This window comes from Polypterus senegalus, chromosome 11 (assembly GCF_016835505.1).
Source record: "Polypterus senegalus isolate Bchr_013 chromosome 11, ASM1683550v1, whole genome shotgun sequence".
Taxonomy (NCBI): Eukaryota; Metazoa; Chordata; class Cladistia; order Polypteriformes; family Polypteridae; genus Polypterus; species Polypterus senegalus.
In genome coordinates, this window is record NC_053164.1 from 29124195 (window position 1) to 29144380 (window position 20186).

General features: G+C 38.9%; 1 protein-coding gene across 3 annotated transcripts in view; it reads left to right on the forward strand.

Moving 5' to 3' along the window:
- The window catches only part of zc3h4 (zinc finger CCCH-type containing 4), a 56469-nt gene extending 36526 nt beyond the window's left edge, over positions 1–19943 (forward strand). For 2 of the 3 annotated variants that reach the window (XM_039768260.1, XM_039768261.1), the window contains exons 11-14: positions 1768–2150; positions 2754–3118; positions 3968–4222; positions 17777–19943. In XM_039768260.1, the coding sequence (XP_039624194.1) occupies positions 1768–2150; positions 2754–3118; positions 3968–4222; positions 17777–19479 (2706 nt within the window). In that variant the 3' untranslated portion in view covers positions 19480–19943. The remainder of the gene's footprint in view (positions 1–1767; positions 2151–2753; positions 3119–3967; positions 4223–17776) is intronic. The other variant, XM_039768262.1, reaches the window with a different exon arrangement.
- The last annotated feature ends 243 nt before the right edge of the window (positions 19944–20186 follow it).

A 20186-nucleotide genomic window follows, 5' to 3' on the forward strand; every position in this document is an offset into this window, starting at 1 on the left:
TGACACTCAGGTAAACAGCTTCTATGAGAAATTCACCACTTAGGATATGTGGCAATGCGTCTGCATTGCCTTATAGTTAGGAAAACTTCCATATGTGGTGTGCAACAGGATGTTTCCATCATTTTTGCCATTCATCTGACATCACCTTTATGGACATGTCAAATCAAAATATATTGAACAAAATTTAAAAGTATACATATTATCCTGCATGTGCCTAGAGTTGCATTTAATCTTCCCAGTTTAGAGAAACTGAGAGCCAGTGATCATTGCTGCAACACTGGGTGTAATGCAAGAAGCTAATGTGCTTTGGCAGTAGGGAAACACAATTTCAGGCCTCTCCAGTGCTGTGTCTGTGCTCCCCATCACATTTCTCAGGAGCCTGCTTTTTATAGCTGGCTTCTCCAGGTATTATGCCCCCTCAGACAGCTCTTAGCCAACTGAGAAATGTGTGCCTCTCAGATCCTGAGTATTTATAAAACAAGGAATATGGTCAAAGTGTCATTGATTTAGGATTTAATAACAAAGGCTGGGAAGTGAAATTATGTTTTTTCATACAACAGAAAAAAGACCTATTACCTTTTTATATTAAATAACTAACTGTTACTTTTTTGGCAAGTAATGAATAATGTAACTATGTTACTTTTGAAAGGAACATTCCTAGACACTGACATTGATTTTAAGGTAAAGATGGATAGCTATTGCCAGTAGTTGTTTCCAAACACCTTTCTTGTGAAATTTCTATAACCATCACAAACCAGAAACCTTGCGATTTTATGTTTCATATTTATGGTTTATTAGGGGTGCCCAGTATACTGGTAGAAATTTTTGTTTATCAGTTCTATTGTGGTAGAAGACATCAGGAACCACTTTTGTTATTTGTCGGGTAAAGAGATGGCGCATGATGGGGAGTAGCTATTCTTCTTCGGGCACAGCTGACCCTTTTAAAAGCACACATCCATAATTCTCCTCCTGATTTTGAAAATGTTTTTGTGTCTTCGGTCATGAAGAGTACTCCCATTGCTCTCCCCAATTTTTCCAAAACTGCTCCCCTTCTCATTAAGAATTTATTTTAGATTTTAACAGACTTTGAAGAGGATAATTCACCACTCCTGAGATCATTGAACACTATGAAAAGAAACTGACAAGATAGTTCAACTGTTTATTCCGCTTCAAACACTGATGATAAAGTAGCAGTGGATTAACCATTAAGTAAAATAAGCACATGCTTACGGCACCAAAAAAAGTTTCTCTGTTTCTCCCTGGTCTTTATATATGTCTCTATGCTTGCTCAGGTGCCATTGTTCACCTCTACAGTCTGTGCCAATGGGGGAAAAAATCTCTATATAGTACAAATTTTTTTTAGCTGATGTTTTTTTTATTATATTTGTGGACTTCCGTAAGTGTTGTGTTTCTCAGAGGTTTTTGTGTTTTCCTAAAGGTCCTTTGGAAATATGTGTTATTTCTTTACTTGCATTTAAAATAGTTGTTGAGGAATGAGGCATAATGAGTATGTAGCAAATGCAATTCAGGAAAAATTCCTAAAAAGATATTGTTAAAAAGCATTAAAGGGAAAAAAAAAACAATAAGAATGTTTTTTTCAATGAAAAGGTCAAAATGCGTATGTAACATAGAAAATATTTATGGCCAGAATAATTGTATCTAGTATTAGATTTATGTAAATGCATTCCATTCCTGTCAAACATAAGCAATTTTTAGTTTCTTATGAACTGCAAAAATCATTTAAAAATATTATGTTTATTTTTTTAGATGTTAGCGGAGGATGCTGAGGCTGGTGCTGAAGATGAGAAGGAAGTGGAAGAACTGAAAAAACAGGGGATCAATCCTCTTCCTAAGCCACCTCCAGGGGTTGGACTGCTCCCTACCCCTCCACGTCTACCTCCCACAGATCCAACATCTCCGGGAGCAGGACCTCTTCCACCAGTTACTGGGCCTGGTCCAGGTCCTGTACCGGGAGTGCCTGTGGGTCCTAATGGACCCTGTCCAGGACAGCCACCACCTCCACCTGGTCCTATGCACCCACCTATGGCACCTCCACCTCCCTGCCCCAACAATTCTCAAAAGAAGATTCCCTCTTTATTTGAGATTGTGGTACAGCCCACAGGCCAGTTAGCTCAGAAGCTGGGAGTCAGGTAAGAGAAGAATGTGTGATGTAAAAGCATTTTGATATGTAATTCTGGTTAATTTTTATTGGTATTTTTTGTGACACAGATATAAATATTAACCATTTTTTTGTCAGAGTTTTATGTAGAGGTTAACATATCAATCTAAAGTTAGGAAAATATTTTAACATAATAATCCTAGCCTTGTTTTTAAGGAAAGGTGCTTTGATTACCCTTCCTTGCTTTTTGTAAACTACCTTCTTAAAACTAATGGTTTAATTTCTAAGATTTATTGATTTTTTTTAGAAAAATTTCCTTTCTTTACTGTGAAGTATGATATTCCATCTCTAAACACTTTGATGAATATTTATATTTGTCTGTGTCTGTACAGTGCATTATTTTTCAGACAGCTCTTTAAAGGTTTGTTTTTGAAATTACAGTTTTTATTAGTTTTAATGTTTATAAATTATTTGTGATTGGCCAGCACTCATTCCAGTGTTAGTTTATGCCTATTACAAAGGGCATTTTGGGAAAATCTTTGTTCTTGGAACAGTATTGGTTGAAGGTGGTTCAGAAGATGGAAGGATGAATAGCAGTAAAGAAAATAATTCAATGTTTATTACTTCTTTGTAGACCTCCAGGTGCTCCACCTGTTCCACCTGGTCCTCCAGGACCACCAGGACCACCCGGGCCACCAGGGCCCCCTCCTGGTCCAAACGGTCCATCACCTCGCTTTCCCGGTCCACATGGTCCCCCTGGACATATGGGTCCTGGTCCGCCCGGAATGAGGCCTCCTGGACCTATGCCTCATGACATGCCAATGGGACCTCCTGGCCCACCACCACCTATTGGACCTGGACCACCCATGATGGCATTTGGACCAGGTGAGGGACCTCCACCTAGGATGATGCCACCTGGGCCTCCACCTGGCCCCAATTATTATGATAACTTCTACCATCAGCAGTCTGAGATTGATGCAGAGGCTGGAGGAGAGGAAGGTAAGAGAATTATGTATGTGAGTGCCAGAGGCTGTTTTGTGGAGCAGAAAATCATCTGGAGTCTGTAGAAGAATTGCTTTTTGGCATTGACTCTGCAATGGTACAAACTTCTTTAACAATTACGAGTTGCTCATAGCACTATAGTTGTTGAAATATAATATATATTTTAATTTTAGGATTAATGCTTATTACTTTCAGACTTTTCTTTTCCCCCTGAAAACTACCAGAATATTTTTTGGGATGTAGTCTTAAAAAGTGTTTTTCAAGTTTATATTCATTATATAGAAAGCAAATGACATGCATACATCAGACATTTTAGTTTCTGCAGTGTGAAGATTGTACAGATCTGGCTAGGTATACTCCATTAATTGTGTTACTTATAAAACTCAAGGTGAGTATTTTAATAAGTATAAAGGAAAAATCATGCCTGCAGCATGCAAATTAATTTTAGATTCTGCTACCTAAACATTGTAAAGCGTTGGTCTTGGAACATTCTATAAACAGATAACGTGAATTCTGCATTATACAAGTTATATTAAGCTGTATTTCACTAGAATTACAACCTGGATAGAGCATTGCAGTTTAAAGTTTAGTAATGGTTAAAACCAAATATAATATATATCTTATAATCCCTTAACAAATTGCAGTAATAATAATTGTAATAAAAGAAAATTGAGTTCTAATCATTTAGAGAAGTACAATTTTTAAATCACTAAATCATTTTTCCCTTTTTATATGCAAATGTAACTATTATTGTAAACCTTGGTGTAAAGTTTGCCACAGTCATTACTTAACAACCTGGAAAACTAGCATTTCATTATCTTATAACTGTTTTGTATCTTCCATCAGGAGAAGAGTATGAGGAATATGAAGGAATGGAGGAAGGTGAGAGCACTGTGGGTTTTATTGAGCAAGGTGAAGTCACATCTGATATTGGAATGACTGGTTCGGACATCACTGCCTCAGACACTCCGAAGCAGCAGGCCATTCCTGATTTCTTGCCTGCCACCCAGAGGGCACTTTTTATGAGAATCCAGCAGAACCAGCTTGATGATGAAAGAGCTAAGCGGCAAAGTGATGGCAATGTGGAACGGGACCAGGAGGGTAAGTTCATGTTTTGTATCTTCATGTTTAGTGTTTGTGTGGAGGTTATCATATATCAACACAATTTAAGAGTTATATTAATATACAGTAGGCAGGTGTAGTATAAAATCTGGATGTGAAACTGAGATTGAAAAGAGATGCTTCTGGTTAAAAAAGGCAATGAGTGATGGCCAAAAACAGATCTGCAATCACCCAGAACAGAAAGTTGCAAATAGCATATTATTAATTTTCTCTTAGAGACAATTTTTGTAATTAATGCATTTTGATTGGATAGGCTCCAGCTATCCACAGCCATTTAACCGGTTAGTATGTAAAAATGGGTGGATAGATGAATTGTTTAATTCACTAAACTACTAATTGTCCAGGCAAGATTTTTGCACTTTATTATGAATTGTATTGGGAATATTTCATAATTCTTGCATTAAATTTTAGGATAGCCATTTGCAGTCTGCTTTTTGTCCTAACATCATTATTGATACATATCCAACTTTATGTTGATAACATTTTTGGCATTTTAGGGTATTGTGTAGATGTTGAATGGTGGAATAAATATATCAGGAACTAAATTACGTTGATGTGGTGAGTTTGGTTGAGTTAGTTGGTAAATTATGTGGATTGATTGTATCCATTTGTTTGCCTTAAATGACAATTATTAAATGCAAGTTTGCACAAAATCATATGTCATGGTGCCAGAATGTGACCACTGTCTAATATCTGACAACCTCTGATCCTGATGGGTTAATAATATTGGTTCTGCCTTAACTATGGAACAATGGGCCAGTTCTTCATCCTTGTTGAAATACTTGCGATGCCAGGGGAAGGTGCTAATCCCATCCGTGCATGTTCTACGGGCTTGGAGAAATCTTATGAGTGCATACAAAATGTTAGCTTGTAGGCAAGGCTTACATCAGTATGCTTTTTCCGCATAATAGATGTTGTAAATGTGTAGTTTCCATTTGGTGTATCCTTTAAGGTGCATCTTTTTAAACTGGAGGAGAACTGAGCCATTCATTCTTCTTTTTCATGCCCTGTTTATGATGTTCTTCAATAAAAAATAAATGTGTAGAACTTGTTTCAGGTGTGCCCACACGGAGCACAATAGCGACTGCAGCACAGTACTGTTGAGATTCATCACCTCCAGGTCTGAAGTTATTCAGCTTTCTTTAGAAGGAGAGGTGCCTTCTTTCAAGTAACTAGTAGAGTTGTTTCATGAATGAAGATAATGCTAATTGTGAAAGCAATCAAGGAACACTACAGTGGCTGCAGAATCTTGGGGTTGCTGTAGCAGGCATTTTGATTAAGAAAAAGCCTACTGAAAGTTTAACATTTAATCTACATTCTCATTCCTGCTTTTATGTTTTTGAGTTTTAACTGAAACTTTGAAGCTGCAGATAAAGCAGCTGGAATAAGGTTTTTGTGCTAAATTGCTAAGCTAAGTTTGTAGTGGGGACAGGAACTGAACAATATTTTCGAGGAGGGCTGTCCTTTCTGCATATCTTGTGGATCCTGTTTTAAATGGTTTTGGTCATGTACAATAGAAGGTGTATTATGTAAGGGAAAAGACACAGGGTCTAACCATGGAAATGGTGTTGATTATACCATCTCTCAGATTGGCCTGGAAACGCACAGTAATTCCCCAGATGGAGCTGGAGAATGTTGCTAAGATTAGGGAAATCTGACTTGGGGAAAAGCAGATAACAAAATTTAAGAGAATGTGATACCATTCAGTGTGAACTGCATGATTTCTTCAAGATGCTGTATAAAATAAAATATGGCTTTTTTGAAATATAGATTTTGCCCATTTTTGTCCTTTACTGAGTTGTTACAGTTGCCAGCTTCTTTTTTTATGTGATCAGTGTCCTGATACTGCTCACCACCTACCAACTGTCAAGGTGAGCCAGTAAGAAAATATACAGAATTCAACACACTACTGTACCCAATTTGTAATTTGTTCAAAATAAAACAGTGAGAAGGCAGGCTGTGTAACATTTAGAAATATTAAAAGTCTACAGCCACAAACTTGTGAAGCACTGTACCAAATAGGTAACTATTACTTTTTTCCTAGAGGGTTGTGGTGTTGGTCTTTTGATGTGTTCTGCCAAAAAAAAAAACAATAACATATAGGCAAGTGAGATTTTGTTGACACAATAATAATGGACTTTCTTTTAATATTGAATAAGAGGTAAATTGGAGCTATCTGTCAGGATAAAGTTCCATAAGGGAACATTTGTTAGTAGACTGAGAGTAAAAGAGAAACAGACTGCTGACAAAAGGTATAAAGTGAAAATTGTAGTCTAGTGTAGGGAATCCATTCCCGGACGGGTTTATCCATTCCTGGGAATTTGGGAATCCCGCATGTCATTCCCACAAATCCCGGGCTTCCGGGGATGACACAGTGCATGGGCATCTCACATGTGAACGGTTTTAGAATGACCAACACTTATTTTTAATAAAACTACTGCACTATGTTGACACCAATAAAAGACTAACCTTATCTACAAGCAGTTCATGCTATCATATAAGTACATGTATCTAGTTCAGGGGTACCCAATGCGTCAGATCGCGAACGACCAGTAGATCGCAAAGGTAGTGCAGGTAGATCGCGTTGCATTCAAAATGTTAGTCTATCATATATCCTCCCTATGGCATTTGCCACTTGATTGACATATAGGGCGACCAGTCTGAGATCTCTTTTTTTCTAACACACTGGTCATCCCGCACGCACGGTCAAACGAGCGTGCTACTGTAAAACTCCGGCTGTGATCTAGTTAGCCTTCCAATTTATATCGACTAAAGAAGGGATTTAAAAAAAAGAAAAAAAAATTGTTTGGGGAGGGTATGGACTAGATGTGGAATTCTCACAATGTCACAGTCGAAGTGCATTTGTCTGATCTGTCAATCTATCATTGCTTTTCTAAAGAAGGAAAATGTGGAAAGGCACTTTCGAACTGTTCATAAAAACTATGAAACTGACTTCCTTCTGAAAAGCGATTACTGTGATCCCTCGCTATATCGCGCTTCGACTTTCACCGCTTCCCAACAACACATTGATTTTTTGATTGTTTGCATTTCTGTCACGCTCTCTCTCTCTCTGACATTCTCTGCTCCTGACAGCGCTCCTTTGAAGAGAAGATATGTTTGCATTTTTTTAATTGTGAGAAAGAACTGTCATCTCAGTCTTGTCATGGAGCACAGTTTAAACTTTTAACTAAAGGGTGTTATTTCATGTCTCGAGGGCTCTAATAATGTTAACAGATTGGGAGAGTTTATAAGGGCTTAAAATATATAAAAATAACCATACCATCATATGGTTTCTACTTCGCGGATTTTCATCTATCGCGGGGGGTTCTGGAACGCAACCCCCGTGATCGAGGAGGGATTACTGTAGTTGCGGTAATAAGAGCGTAGAAAGCACAACGTGTCCAGCGTGCGGTTGTCCAGGTAAGAGCGCACCTTTGCACAGTGTGCCAACCGCTGAGAAAGCACGCTTATTCTCCACTGAAGTAGGCGGCACAGTCATCAGATACTGATACACTTCTTCTAAACAACACCTGCGCTTGCCGTTGCTCTGAAACACCGGCATTTCATCCTTTACTGATGCATCCAGTTTCTTGTCATCATTCTGTGATAGCAAGTTTCTTGGCACAGATAATGCGGATGCAAGAGACTGACACATTGCAATTTCAAGTTGCTGTTCAAAGCTGTTGTCTGACAGACGTCAATGAAGTCTGCCCTGTCTCTGGTATTCATGAGCTGCAGAATGCAGACTCCTCCTGGTCTGCTGTGCTCAGTCTTTGTCAAGGCCAAGGGACTGACTGCTGCTGGTCTTTTGCTGACTGAATTAATCGGCAACATACTACACCGTGGGCCAAAAAACCGTGCCATTTAATTATTTTCAACTATAACTCGGTTATTTTTTGATTGATTTTTATACGCTATATATACAAGCATGGTCGTTCCCGGTTTCCCGGAAATTAAAGCAGAAAATGTCTGGGAAACCCGGGGAGCCTGGGAATGGATTCCCTAGTCTAGTGTGCTCTTTTTTTTTTTTTTTTTACAGCAAAACGAAGAACATAAAAGAAGAGCAGTATTCTGATGGAGGGGATCAGCATTCTGCCCTCCACTTACTGTTAATTGTGGGTGTGTGTGTGTGTGTTTGTGAGAGCTAGCCGAATCCTGGTTAGCAAATGAGAACGCCATCAACAGACATTTGGACATAAATCCAGCATATGCAAACTTAAGAAGAACATATTCATAATAAACAAGACTTTACACCCAATACCCCCTCACCCACCCCCGACCACACTGATTTAGCCACGTCCCCCATAAACCCTCCCCCAACATAATTTTTCGCTGTATATTGCCTTTGATTCGTATAACTCTAAACATTATCCTCTGATGAAGACCCCTGGCAGGGGTTGAAAGCTCAGGAATAAAAAACTACTTTTGATATGTGATTAATTTTCTCCCTTTGTGGATCTCCAGCTGCAAATATGCAAACCGTATCACAGACCTTCTCTTCCATACGTATATGTGTATATATATGTGTATATATATGTGTATATATATATATATATATATATATATATACACACACAGTGAAACCTCGAGATACAAGTTTAATTTGTTCCAGCACTGAGCTTGTATAGCGAATTTCTCGTATCTAGAACAAACTTCCCTATTGAAAATAATGGAAATCCAGTTAATCCGTTCCGCACCCCCAAAAATATCAACATAAAAATCAATTTTCCTAACAACACTGATAAATAATATATACAAGTGGAACCTCGGTTTACGAGTGTTTTGCAAGATGAGCTAAATTTTTAAATTAATTTTGACTTGATAAAACGAGCGATGTCTTGCAATACAAGTAGTATGGATACACTTTGTCTGCTCAGGAACATCATGTGAGCATAACTGAGCTGATGGTTCTTCTCTCTTGTGCGCATCTCTCGCTTGCGCACGTCTCTCTCTCCTTATCTCTCTCGCTCACGCACACGTCTCTCTCTCCTTATCTCTCTCGCTCGTGCACGTGTCTCTCTCTCTCTCGGGCAATCGTCTCCTATTCTCTGTCTGCATGTCCGCGATATTTTTGGATACGCTTGTACAGCGAACTGCTACAGCGAAACAATGAAATCACAAGCGCACAAACGCATAGATCCTCACGCTACGGGAGAACAAGGAACACTGAGTGAATCCCCAAGTCGAGGCGGATCGGGAAACGCATCACGCATAACCACAGCCTGGCTCTTATCTTAAATTTCTCGTATACAGAGGTGATCGTATCTAGAGGTTCCACTGTATGTGTATATGTATATATATTGGGTGGCATGAAAAAGTAGCCAGGTGGGGCGGGACGGGGAAATTTGGCGGTGGGGAAAATTAAATGTGCACTATTTTTATTAGTTAATTATTATTATTTTCCAATGCTCAATATGACTTCCTTTTTTAATGTTTGACACTTTTGACAGAATATTTTTATTAAATTTAAGAAGTATCCAATTCAGGATCCTGCAACCCAACAAAAATTTTACATAACAATTGTTATGACATAAACCAAGAGGCACAAGTATTGTCACTGTCAGGAAGAAAAGTGAAAACAATGGAAAAAAACGTATGGGGAAACCTAATGAAGAAAATTTTTAAAACATTTTTCAAAGCCAACTTGCATATGCAGAAGGTGTCTTCAGTTAAATTGTCTGCAGCTTTCCCATAATCTAAGTCCCCAGGATCCTCCAAGGAGATCAGCATGAGATTATTTAGCGTGCTTTGATTCATGCGATTTCTTAAACATGTCTTGATCCTTTTAAGGGCAGAAAACCCTCTTTCACATTCAGCTGTGCTCACTGGTATCACTAGCCCGATATGAGCTAGTCTGGCTAAATTTGGAAACGACTCTTTGAGCTCTGATGTCGTTGCCATTTTTAGTAAAATCTGTTTTAGACTGAAGTCTTTGTATGATTGACTTCTGATCTTTTTGACGCAACTGTTATTTTCTTATTTTAAAATTGGAGGGCTACCATTTTTGGAGTAATGATCGAAAAGAATTTCAACAGACTCACTTGAATCGTGAGTTTCTGAATTGAAAACCTTTGAAAAACTGTAAATAATTGGCATATCAGGGAATCTTGCATCTAGGTGCTTAACAACTGTCTCTAGGTGTTTATCATATATTGCAGTTTTAAATGACATTACATCACTCCGTGTATAAACAATGTGGAGATCTGACCATTCTTAATGCCAGACAATGATGAAGGCTTTGAAAATATCTCCCAGGAGTGTCTTTCAACTCCAATATAGACAATTTTGTGGCGAGCAAAACTGGCTCAATTTCGGTAAGATTGACATCTTGCCTTTGCCAAGCCTAAGATAAATTGGACAACAAAGGTAATACGTCTGAAAGCATCATCACAGTGGAAACAAAATTGTACATTTTAATACATCTGCTTAATCCTTCAGCTGTGATGTCATTTCGTTAAGTGGCCTCTCTTTCCAGTGCAGCTATGACACTCATCATACACTGTCGTAGTGACTGTACTGCAAAGTCATGAGACAGCCATCTAATGTCACTGGCCATTTTCAGCTTAATCTGGGGAATGTTCAGAATATTTTGAATTTCCGTTAAACCAGCCATCCTAACTGAAGAATTTTGGAAGAAATAGAATAGCTGCCTTAAGATGTCATTCAGTTTTGTTAAATAAGGTACAGCAGCTGGTGCTTGGGCACTTGCAAGGGCCAATCGGTGGTTTACACGATGGCAGTTTACCAAGAGTCCAGATATTTTTTCTTTAAGCAGTTTTGCCACACCTTTCTGTTTCCCAATCATAACAGCCACTCCCTCTGATCCTAGTCCAACCCGATTAGCAGTTTTCAAGCCTAGAGTGTCCATAGTCTCACTCAGTGTGTTGGTTATAGTCTCCGCTTTGCCATCAATCATATTGCGGGTTGATACAAAACTAATTCTGACCTCTTTAGTGACCTGGCAAACCTATTTAATGTAAATAATTGTTTTACAACGGAGATGTCTGTGGTTTCATCACACAGAATACTGAAAAAATTTTCAGCGTGTATATTTTTCAGTATGTTAGATTTTATTTCCGATGTCTGAAGACATCCAGCAACTCTTGCATTATTCTTTCAGAGGTGTAAGGTGCATTTTTACCAACATTGAGATGTTGTAAAAAGGAACAACCCATTTCTTTACAGTGTTCCAACAGCTTTTCAAACAACGTATGTGGCAACTCATTTTTTGCCACCCATTACATGGATCTTAAAACTCCCACAAAGGCATCTCTCTGTAAGTTATTTAACACAGATACAGATCTTTGAATTTGACCGATTCAGGTTTGCTCTAGTACACGCTTTCCTAAGGCCGGAGTTATACTTCACGCGATTCATGCTGCAGCGGATGCTTCTGCTACGCAAGCGTTGTAGTGTTCATATTTGCGCGCGTACTTTACGTAAATCTGGAGGAATCCACCAGGTGCCAATGCGAGATATTATCACGGTGAGAACATGTTTGTCTTCTCTGTGTTGTGAATTGCCTGGAACACTCATTAAATTCCGATGAAACCTTACCGCAATATCTCTGAAAATTATGTTTATTGATTAAATCCATCAATCCAGGGATATGTCCATTCCAGCAAGCATTGGGCACGAATGAGAAACAATCCCTGGACGAGGCCTCAGCTGATTGCAAGGTGAATACAAGCACTCGCACACACTAGTGTCATTGTAGCAGCACCAAATCCCCAAATCTGCATATCTTTGGAAGGAAACCAGAGCACAGTGTGAAATACAAGCTTGAAATACCAGCAACATAACTCGAGACAGCAGTGCTATCACTCCATCACCGTGACACCCCCATGTGTGTAATTATTAACAGTATTCATTATTTAAACGAAATTATATGTTAAATGTAACATACACACTTTAATGCATTTCATCTTGAAAGTGGTATCAAGTACAAATCTAAAGATTCTAAATATGCAGAGAGTTGGAATATCATACATGTCATGTGTTCTGTGTGGTGATCTATTGCTGCTTGCCACTGCTGTCGGGTCCAAGAAGCTCGTAGCGATTAAAAACTGGGATGACGTTTACAATGGTCTGCATTAATGATAAAGTAAACTATGAGGTTGAAGTGGACATTTTGAGATTAAAGCCGAAATTTCTACTTCAATCACAAAATACACATTTTCACCGTGTCCTTTATTTTTTTCTCAGTGGCTCAAATACAGCGCTATACATTATGTTGCTGAATTAAGTTGCAAAAAAAAGACGGCCCAAAAGATGGTATGTGAGACTTAAAATGTATTGTGTCATTACGATCGGGAATATGCGATGCTTGAATATAAAAGCACCACGAATGCATCTGTATGTCGGCATTTTGCTTCACCACATCGAAGCATTCATCCCGTAGGATCTGCATAGAGGCTTTCTGTCACATGTAGATAGTAAATATAGACACTGACGTCACGTTCTGACTTTTGGCACACTGCGGCCCCTGGCTTTTTGCTGGTACTGCAACTCGCGCACGCGTCGTGCTAATTTCTGAGGACCTGCTCAGAGGACATGTGAAATGAACGCTGGGAATGCGTTCTGAGCGTGAAGTATAAATGAGCCCTAAAAGCTCAGCAGAAGACTGCGTTTTACTTTTTTCATGGTCCAGCAAGCTTTCTTTTCGAATTCTTGTGCAGGCACGTTTACCCAAGGTAACTCCCTCCTTGGGGGATGTTTGAATATTTCATGCACAATGAGCACCACATACCATTTTATTTGACTATTGGCCAATCAAAATCTTTAAACCATTGTTTGTTTATGCCAGATAAGCGGTACTTAGATTTAGCAATTGGCCGAGTGTGTGCTGAAGATATTTCCCCTGATGGACCAGCCTCTGCAATGTCTTTGTTTGAAATTGCCACATGAGGAGATGACGCTGCACCTTCATTAGTTTGTGGCGTCTCTTTTCTGAAATAACTGAGCAGTGTTGTTTTCTGAACGCTTTTTTTGCTTATATTTGTAAAACGTTTGGAAAAAATTAAAAGTTCCTATGAATAAGACTGGAGTGGGAAAGTGAGAGCCTGTTGGATATTCAATGCACACTTGCACTACGGCAGGGCAAGATATGAACAAAAAATGGCAGATGGGTCACTTTAATAAAACTACGGAAGCGTATTAGGGCCACGGTGAAGAAGAAAAAAAAACTATATGTCGAGAATAAAGTCGACATGTTGACTTTATTGTCGACATTTCCCCTTTATTCTTGCTGTTTATGTCGAGATTAAAGTCAACCTTTCCACTTTATTCTCATAGTTTAATTTATCATTAAAGTAGAATGTCGTAAACTAATCTTTATCCTAAAATCAATGTTTAATTTACTAGATTTTCTCAAACTCCGTCATAAGGTAATGTAGTACATTAAATACTTTGTGTTAAGTGTTTCCCGACCGAGCTGTTAACCACTAGGCGCTTCTTAAACGGACTTCCTCTTGCACGGAGGAGGCACTGGTAGGGATCGTCGCACAGAATGCATTCGCTTAATGATATTCCTGCTCTCTGAACATTTACAAATGCCAAGATAAAAACTTGATATCATTTCCATGATCAAATGCATTAAAGCATGTAGTAAACATGCATGGTAGTGTGCTGCTTCCTCGCAGTAAGGGGTCCACAGGTGTACGTTCAGTGTAGAGAACTTTATGGCAGGTGTGACGAGACTCCAAAAATCTGGATGTTTGAATGGGTATCGCTTAAATATTGTGTTAATGTTGGGTTTGTGATCTGGTGACCGGAGACACAAACACAGAATTCAATGGATGTTATTCTGAGCAGGCTTTCAATATTGCATGCGTGCTGTCTCTATCTGATGTACCAAAACCCCAATTCCTATTCTTCCTTTTTCTTTATCCACATAACCAATCATCAAACGATAACATAAAGCATTCATGCGCTACATAATTTATGATGGGGTTTTGAGAAAATCCAGTAAATTAAATATTAATATTAAGATGGAGTTTAGTTTACGATGTTCTACTGTAATGACAAACTGCGAGAATAAAGTCAACATGTCGACTTTAATCTCGAGATAAATGGCGAGAATAAAGTGGAAATGTAGACTTTATTCTCGACATAAACTTAGCAGCACTACACAGACTGCACTGACACTAAAAACAGAAACGTCACTTCCTGATGCCCTTTTTCTGATATCTGATAGGCTGGTTCCACTAGACTTTTTTTATTTTATCAGTCCTCCTCTCACCCGTCCTCCTCTCGCCCACCCACCTCCACATCCTCTTTGCTTGTGAAGTGTCATTCTGCTCCCTCTATTAGTATGTACAGCCTCCTCTCGCCCGTCCACCTCTCCATACTCCTTGCTACTGTAACTAAGCTGCTCCGCCCCCGCTACTACCACATAACCCCGTCTCGAAAGCCCACCTCCGCATACTCTTTGCTTGTGAACACCGTTAAGCCTCGTCCCCGCTATTAGCTTTAGCACCTTATGATTGGCAACACCCCGTCTCACTCCTCTCCCTTCGCAACTTCTAAAATATTTGCACTCCCGCCCACTCGTTCCTTGCGAGAATTTGCCTGGGGAGAACACTTGTGTGTGTTATATATATATATAGTAGATAGAGATCCACAAAAAGAGAAAATGAGTCACTAATCGTAAAATAGATTTTTTTATTCCTAAGCTTTCAACAACCTAGCAGATGTCATCATCAGAGGAAGATTATTAGACACACATATAAATCTGACAAGTAAAACTAAGTGACGCACACACTTAGATTACAAATAGTGCTCAAGGATTACTTGAGCATTATGAAAATGGTCTACAGAAGGTTTCCATCTCTGTAACTCTGAAAAGAAGGATATTAAAGCAGAAAAGCAGATAAAAGCAGAAAAACTGGGACTGTTCCTAGGATGCCACAGTTCACTTTAAAATTTTCTTATGGTCTTTTAAAAATTGATATTTTGAAAAGCATACTCATAGCTATTCTCAAATCCACTCCAATTCAGAGGAGTAGGGAGGAAGTGACTATCCTGGCAGTGTAGGGCACTATACAGGAAAAGAGCCTGGTCAGCATACAAGTCCTTCACTGGGTCCACTCTTGCACACATCAATATTCACACTGACCATTTAACCAAACTGCAGTACCCTGAATAATAATAGACCCAGGGAGAGCATGGAAACTTGCAGCATTGGAGCCTAGTGCAGTTCATTAGGACCATAGAGTCCTGAAACAGTCTGCGTTAATGAGCCACCTACTGTTTGTAGTCTTATGCTGACTACTCAGCTGTCTTAAAGCTTCCCTCCAATTTCAAAAATTAATTTCAAGCGTTTACACAAGTACAATTAAGTGTTTTAACTCTGGACATTGATTACATCTACACCTACATGTCATTGTGTTTTAGATGGTGGGCTTAGGTGTACTTTATCAGTGTTCTACAACGAATATACAATTTGTAAATTATATATCAGTACTGGAACATTTATAGTTCGATTTGATTTTTTGATGTGTTTTGCCAAATACTGATTCTGACATGAGTTTCATTGGTTTAGTGGAGTTTTAAATGTCTTACTGACCCTCCAAAAATGGTTTAATACCCCTTTACCAATTAGCTGTAGCCAGTACTTTCAGGCAAGGCAGTACGTTTTTAAAATTACTTTCATGTGTGTGCAGCATATATATGATGGAGTTTGATGATAGTTTGTCTTATAGACTTCATCAGGTGTGCAAGTGAAAAGGAAAATGCAGGCAACTCATATAAGGGAGGGGAAGGAAGAAACAAAGCCAGGGCAGATGAAAGGAGAAAAGGTGAGAATAGGTGAGAAAAAGTTGTCATTGGTTAAGACAGGAGAGACTGAAAAGTTAGTAGGTCATTGTGACCTGGAGAAATATGCGATCATGAGGTGTGAATGAGCATAGCTTCTTACATTTTTCTTTGAAAGAACACAGAGATCAGTGTGGCTATAAGGGGATGTTAATTGTTCTACAATAGTCTGTTAGGTTTTTGATGTTAATGGGTCAAACATGCTCCCTGAAATGACCTGGAAAACTTTTTTGTGTGCTGTAGAGGTCACTGATAACCTTATAAGTGCGAATGGTCTTGTATTGTTTGCCAGAAGGAAGCCGGGAGAAAAAGGAAGATATCTAAGATCTTTGGTAGTAGGGTTGCTTTTCTGAGGTAGCATTTGTTCTATTTACACTCTCAAAAGAAGGCAGCCGTGCGCCAGTAATATACAGTAATGTAGCATGGACCAGTTGCACCAGCTGATGAAGAAATATTATGCCAAATGAAGCTCCGATTCCAAAAGTACATAAATTAATAAATAAAGCACTCAGTTTTGTGTGTAAAATTTGAGACAAATACAATACAGTAACTAAGAAGCACTTAAAAGACAAGGTCTGTGTTTTTCAAGTTGAGGTTATTTCTTCACAATCATGGCATTAACTTTAAAATGGATGTATTTGGTAAGGTGTTTCAATGCCATCCCCATAGCCTCCAATGTAAAGTGCCAGTGAGGCCAAGTTAAATATATTTTTTTATTTAGAAAGCACTTTAAAACACTGTTTTGCATTGTAAATGCATACATACCATGTTTGTGATAAAATAGCTTTGATTGAAAACTTGAACTTATATAAGTAGCTTAAATTTGGCAAGTGGTTGTTTCTCATGTCAGGATGCTCTCTCTAGCCTTTGGTACCACAAAAACGTTACGTTTTGTTTGGTCATACATCGATAAAATATAAGCAGTTTTTTAAGCATTTTCACTTCAACATGCACACTATTTGTAAGGAATGCTTCTGGGTTCACTTTTGCTACTGGTCACATTAGTAAAAGGGTTGCAAGATAAAATGTGTCCTGTTTAGACTAGGTAATGTATGAGAGAACTTTCATTTGAAGGAAATATTAGTTTACCTAAAAAATACCACATAGAGACATACTATCCAAAAAATAGTAGATGTCATTTTGTTATCTACTAATTTGACTGGAGAAACATTTTGGGGGAAAAAACAAACAAAATGCTGAATCACTGCTGTGTTACTGTGTTAGAGCACTTTACTAAATCCTTTACATTTCTGAGCAGAAAAGGTGATGGATTAGGTTAGGTCATTTAGAAGATGTACAAATTAGGATATCTACCTTTTTTTTAAAAAAAAAAAAAAAACTTATTTGGGAGAAATGTTGAAAATGTCACAAAGTTTCATGAACAGTTGAAATTTAGAGTGCTTTTACTGATGTAAAAAATCTGGGTCAAATTTGACTTGAGGGCATTATAGGGTTAAATTAAAAATATGGATATAGGAACCATTATATTTTTCTGCTGTTCATTTCCAAATTGTAAGAACAAGAGTTTAATCAGAAGCAGGCTCTGAAGGATGGGTGTTTGTAAAATTGATTACTTTGGTACTTGTCATTTGGTTATGGTAGCTTCTTTTAGTTAGAAACTGTTTATCTGAAAGGAATTGATTGATTGATTTAGTGATTAATCTGTGCTTAACACTTTTCAGTGTTTATTACAGTTCTTCATTTTTTTTTCCTCCTCAGGTGATTCTGCTAACTGGTATTCAAGTGAGGAGGAGGATGGTGGTGGTAGTGTGACTTCTATACTGAAGACTCTGAGGCAGCAAACTCAGGGAACCAAAATAACAAGTCAGCAGTCTGAGCTCAGTGGAGTCAGCGGTACAAGCAGTAGTGGCACACTGTGTGATCCCCGTCTGCAGAAATCACAGTCCCAGTCTTCTTCAGGCAGACCAGCAGACCCTAGACTCTCACGTGACCCCAGACTTGCCCGGACTGGAGATACAGGACAGAGTGCGGCTGTAACTAGTGCTGCGGCTAGCTCTCTGGAATCTCAAGGTCCAACTGATCCAAGATTAGCTCGTCACACCACTCTGGCTGCAAAGCCAGATTCCTCACATACTCCCCATTCTAGTGCCTCTCATGGACACAAGCCTGTGTTAACTTCATCTGTGGCTGCTGTTCCTGCTGAGGATGACGATGGTGAGAGGGTGTTGCGGGACAAACCAGTATCTATTCCTTTGGAACCTTTAATTGGACATACTCTTAGAGACCCACGATCCCAGCTACAGCAGTTTAGCCACATTAGGAAAGACATTGTCCTTCACAAACCCAACTTCTCTAAAACAGTCCTTTGGAATCCAGAAGACTTAATCCCCCTGCCTATTCCGAAACAAGACCTCCTTCCACTACCCCCAGGCATCCCAACATTAACAGCAATGGATCCAAGACTGTGTCGTGCCCAACAGCAGCAACATACAGCACCTTCTAATACAACCCATGGGACGACAGTACCTTCAACAGAGCCATCTTCTGTGCTCTCATCCATCCCTGACTTTGAGTTGTTGTCCCGAATACTAAAGACTGTAAATGCTGCATCTGGGACTTCAGCATCTCCTCAGACTACATCATCAGCTAGTACCGGGACAGCAGTCGTATCAGGCACAACAGCGGGAAGCTCCGAGAAGCCAGTTGATCCCCGCATTGTCAGAAAAGCTCCCACAGATCCCCGTTTACAGCCTCAAAAATCTGCACTCAAACAGTCTAGTGATTTGCCCACATCCCCAGCAAGCCAAACATCTGGGACAGTCTCATGTTCTGCACCTGCAACTGCTCCCTATGATCCTAGGATCTTGTCAGCAGGGGGTTCGAGCACAGGAAGGGTAGGGACAACTCAGAGCAGTGTGCTCAGTGGAATAAGCCTTTATGATCCTAGAACTCAGAATGCAAGTGGTGTAACAAAACCAGAAAGCAGTAATTCAAATACCACTACAACTCCATCAACCACTGCTTCAGATGTTGTTAAACCCAAGCCTAAGGAGCCTTTATTTGTCCGCAAGTCTGCTCTTGACCAGCCTGAAGCTGAAAAGGCAGTAACAGACTCAACAACGGACCGATACAACAGCTACAATAGACCTCGGGTTAAGACCACTTCAGGACCTGCAACAGGGGCTAGTTCTAATGTAAGTGGTCTGACACCTTCCTCAACATCTGTAAGCACTGCCTCTACCAGCCCAGAAAGTGGACAACAGGCTCAGCAGCCAGCAATTCATAACCTTCCTGTACCATCACTGTTTGGGCTTGTCAAGCAGGCTACCAAACCCAGCGGATCTGGGAGTCCATTTGGTGGAAACAGTCCAGCACAGCAGGAAAATGCTGACCAAGATGCAGCTTCTTTGAAAGACGTTTTTAAGGGGTTTGACCCGACAGCTTCTCCATTCTGTCAATAGTTATATTATTCAATCAGTATTTGCAAACATTATGGGGGGTTGGTTATTTCATACATCATTGTATTTGTTTTATGAAAGATTCTACATGGTATATATATTCACTCTAAATAAGTTCAGCTTATTACATTAACCAAAAAAATGAGAAAAAAATAATAGAATCATTCAGATTACATAAAATATGTATATATATATCTATGTCTCAGATGTATACTTTTGAAAACTTTCTGTCTGTATTCTTTTTTTATTAACAAAATCAGAGTAATTACATAGCCAGTGTTTGTCCTTATATTTGTATTCTGTCTACATCAAAGATTATATCTAGGGTTTTTCATAAGTCTGTGAATCTGTTGAAAGCATGTTTTTAATATATTGTCTTACACAAAGCATGCACTGCCAGCAGTTTTTGGGGTGGGTCCATTGAAAAAGAATCTAAGAATAAAATATTTAGATTTTCTTTTTTTAAATGTATTATTTATTTATTATTATGTTTCATGCTTTTTCCTTACTGTTTCAGCAGATTATGCTTTTTTACACACTTTACATACATAGACACGCTTGTACGAGTCCTTTAAGACTTGTTCTGTTTAGCACTTAGTGCTTCTGCTCTACAAAATTTGAATATTGTTTTAACAAATTGCACCTTTTCAGTTTAATAGGTCTTTATGTGGAAACATTTGTTTTTTCCTTGCATCTTGTATGTATGTATT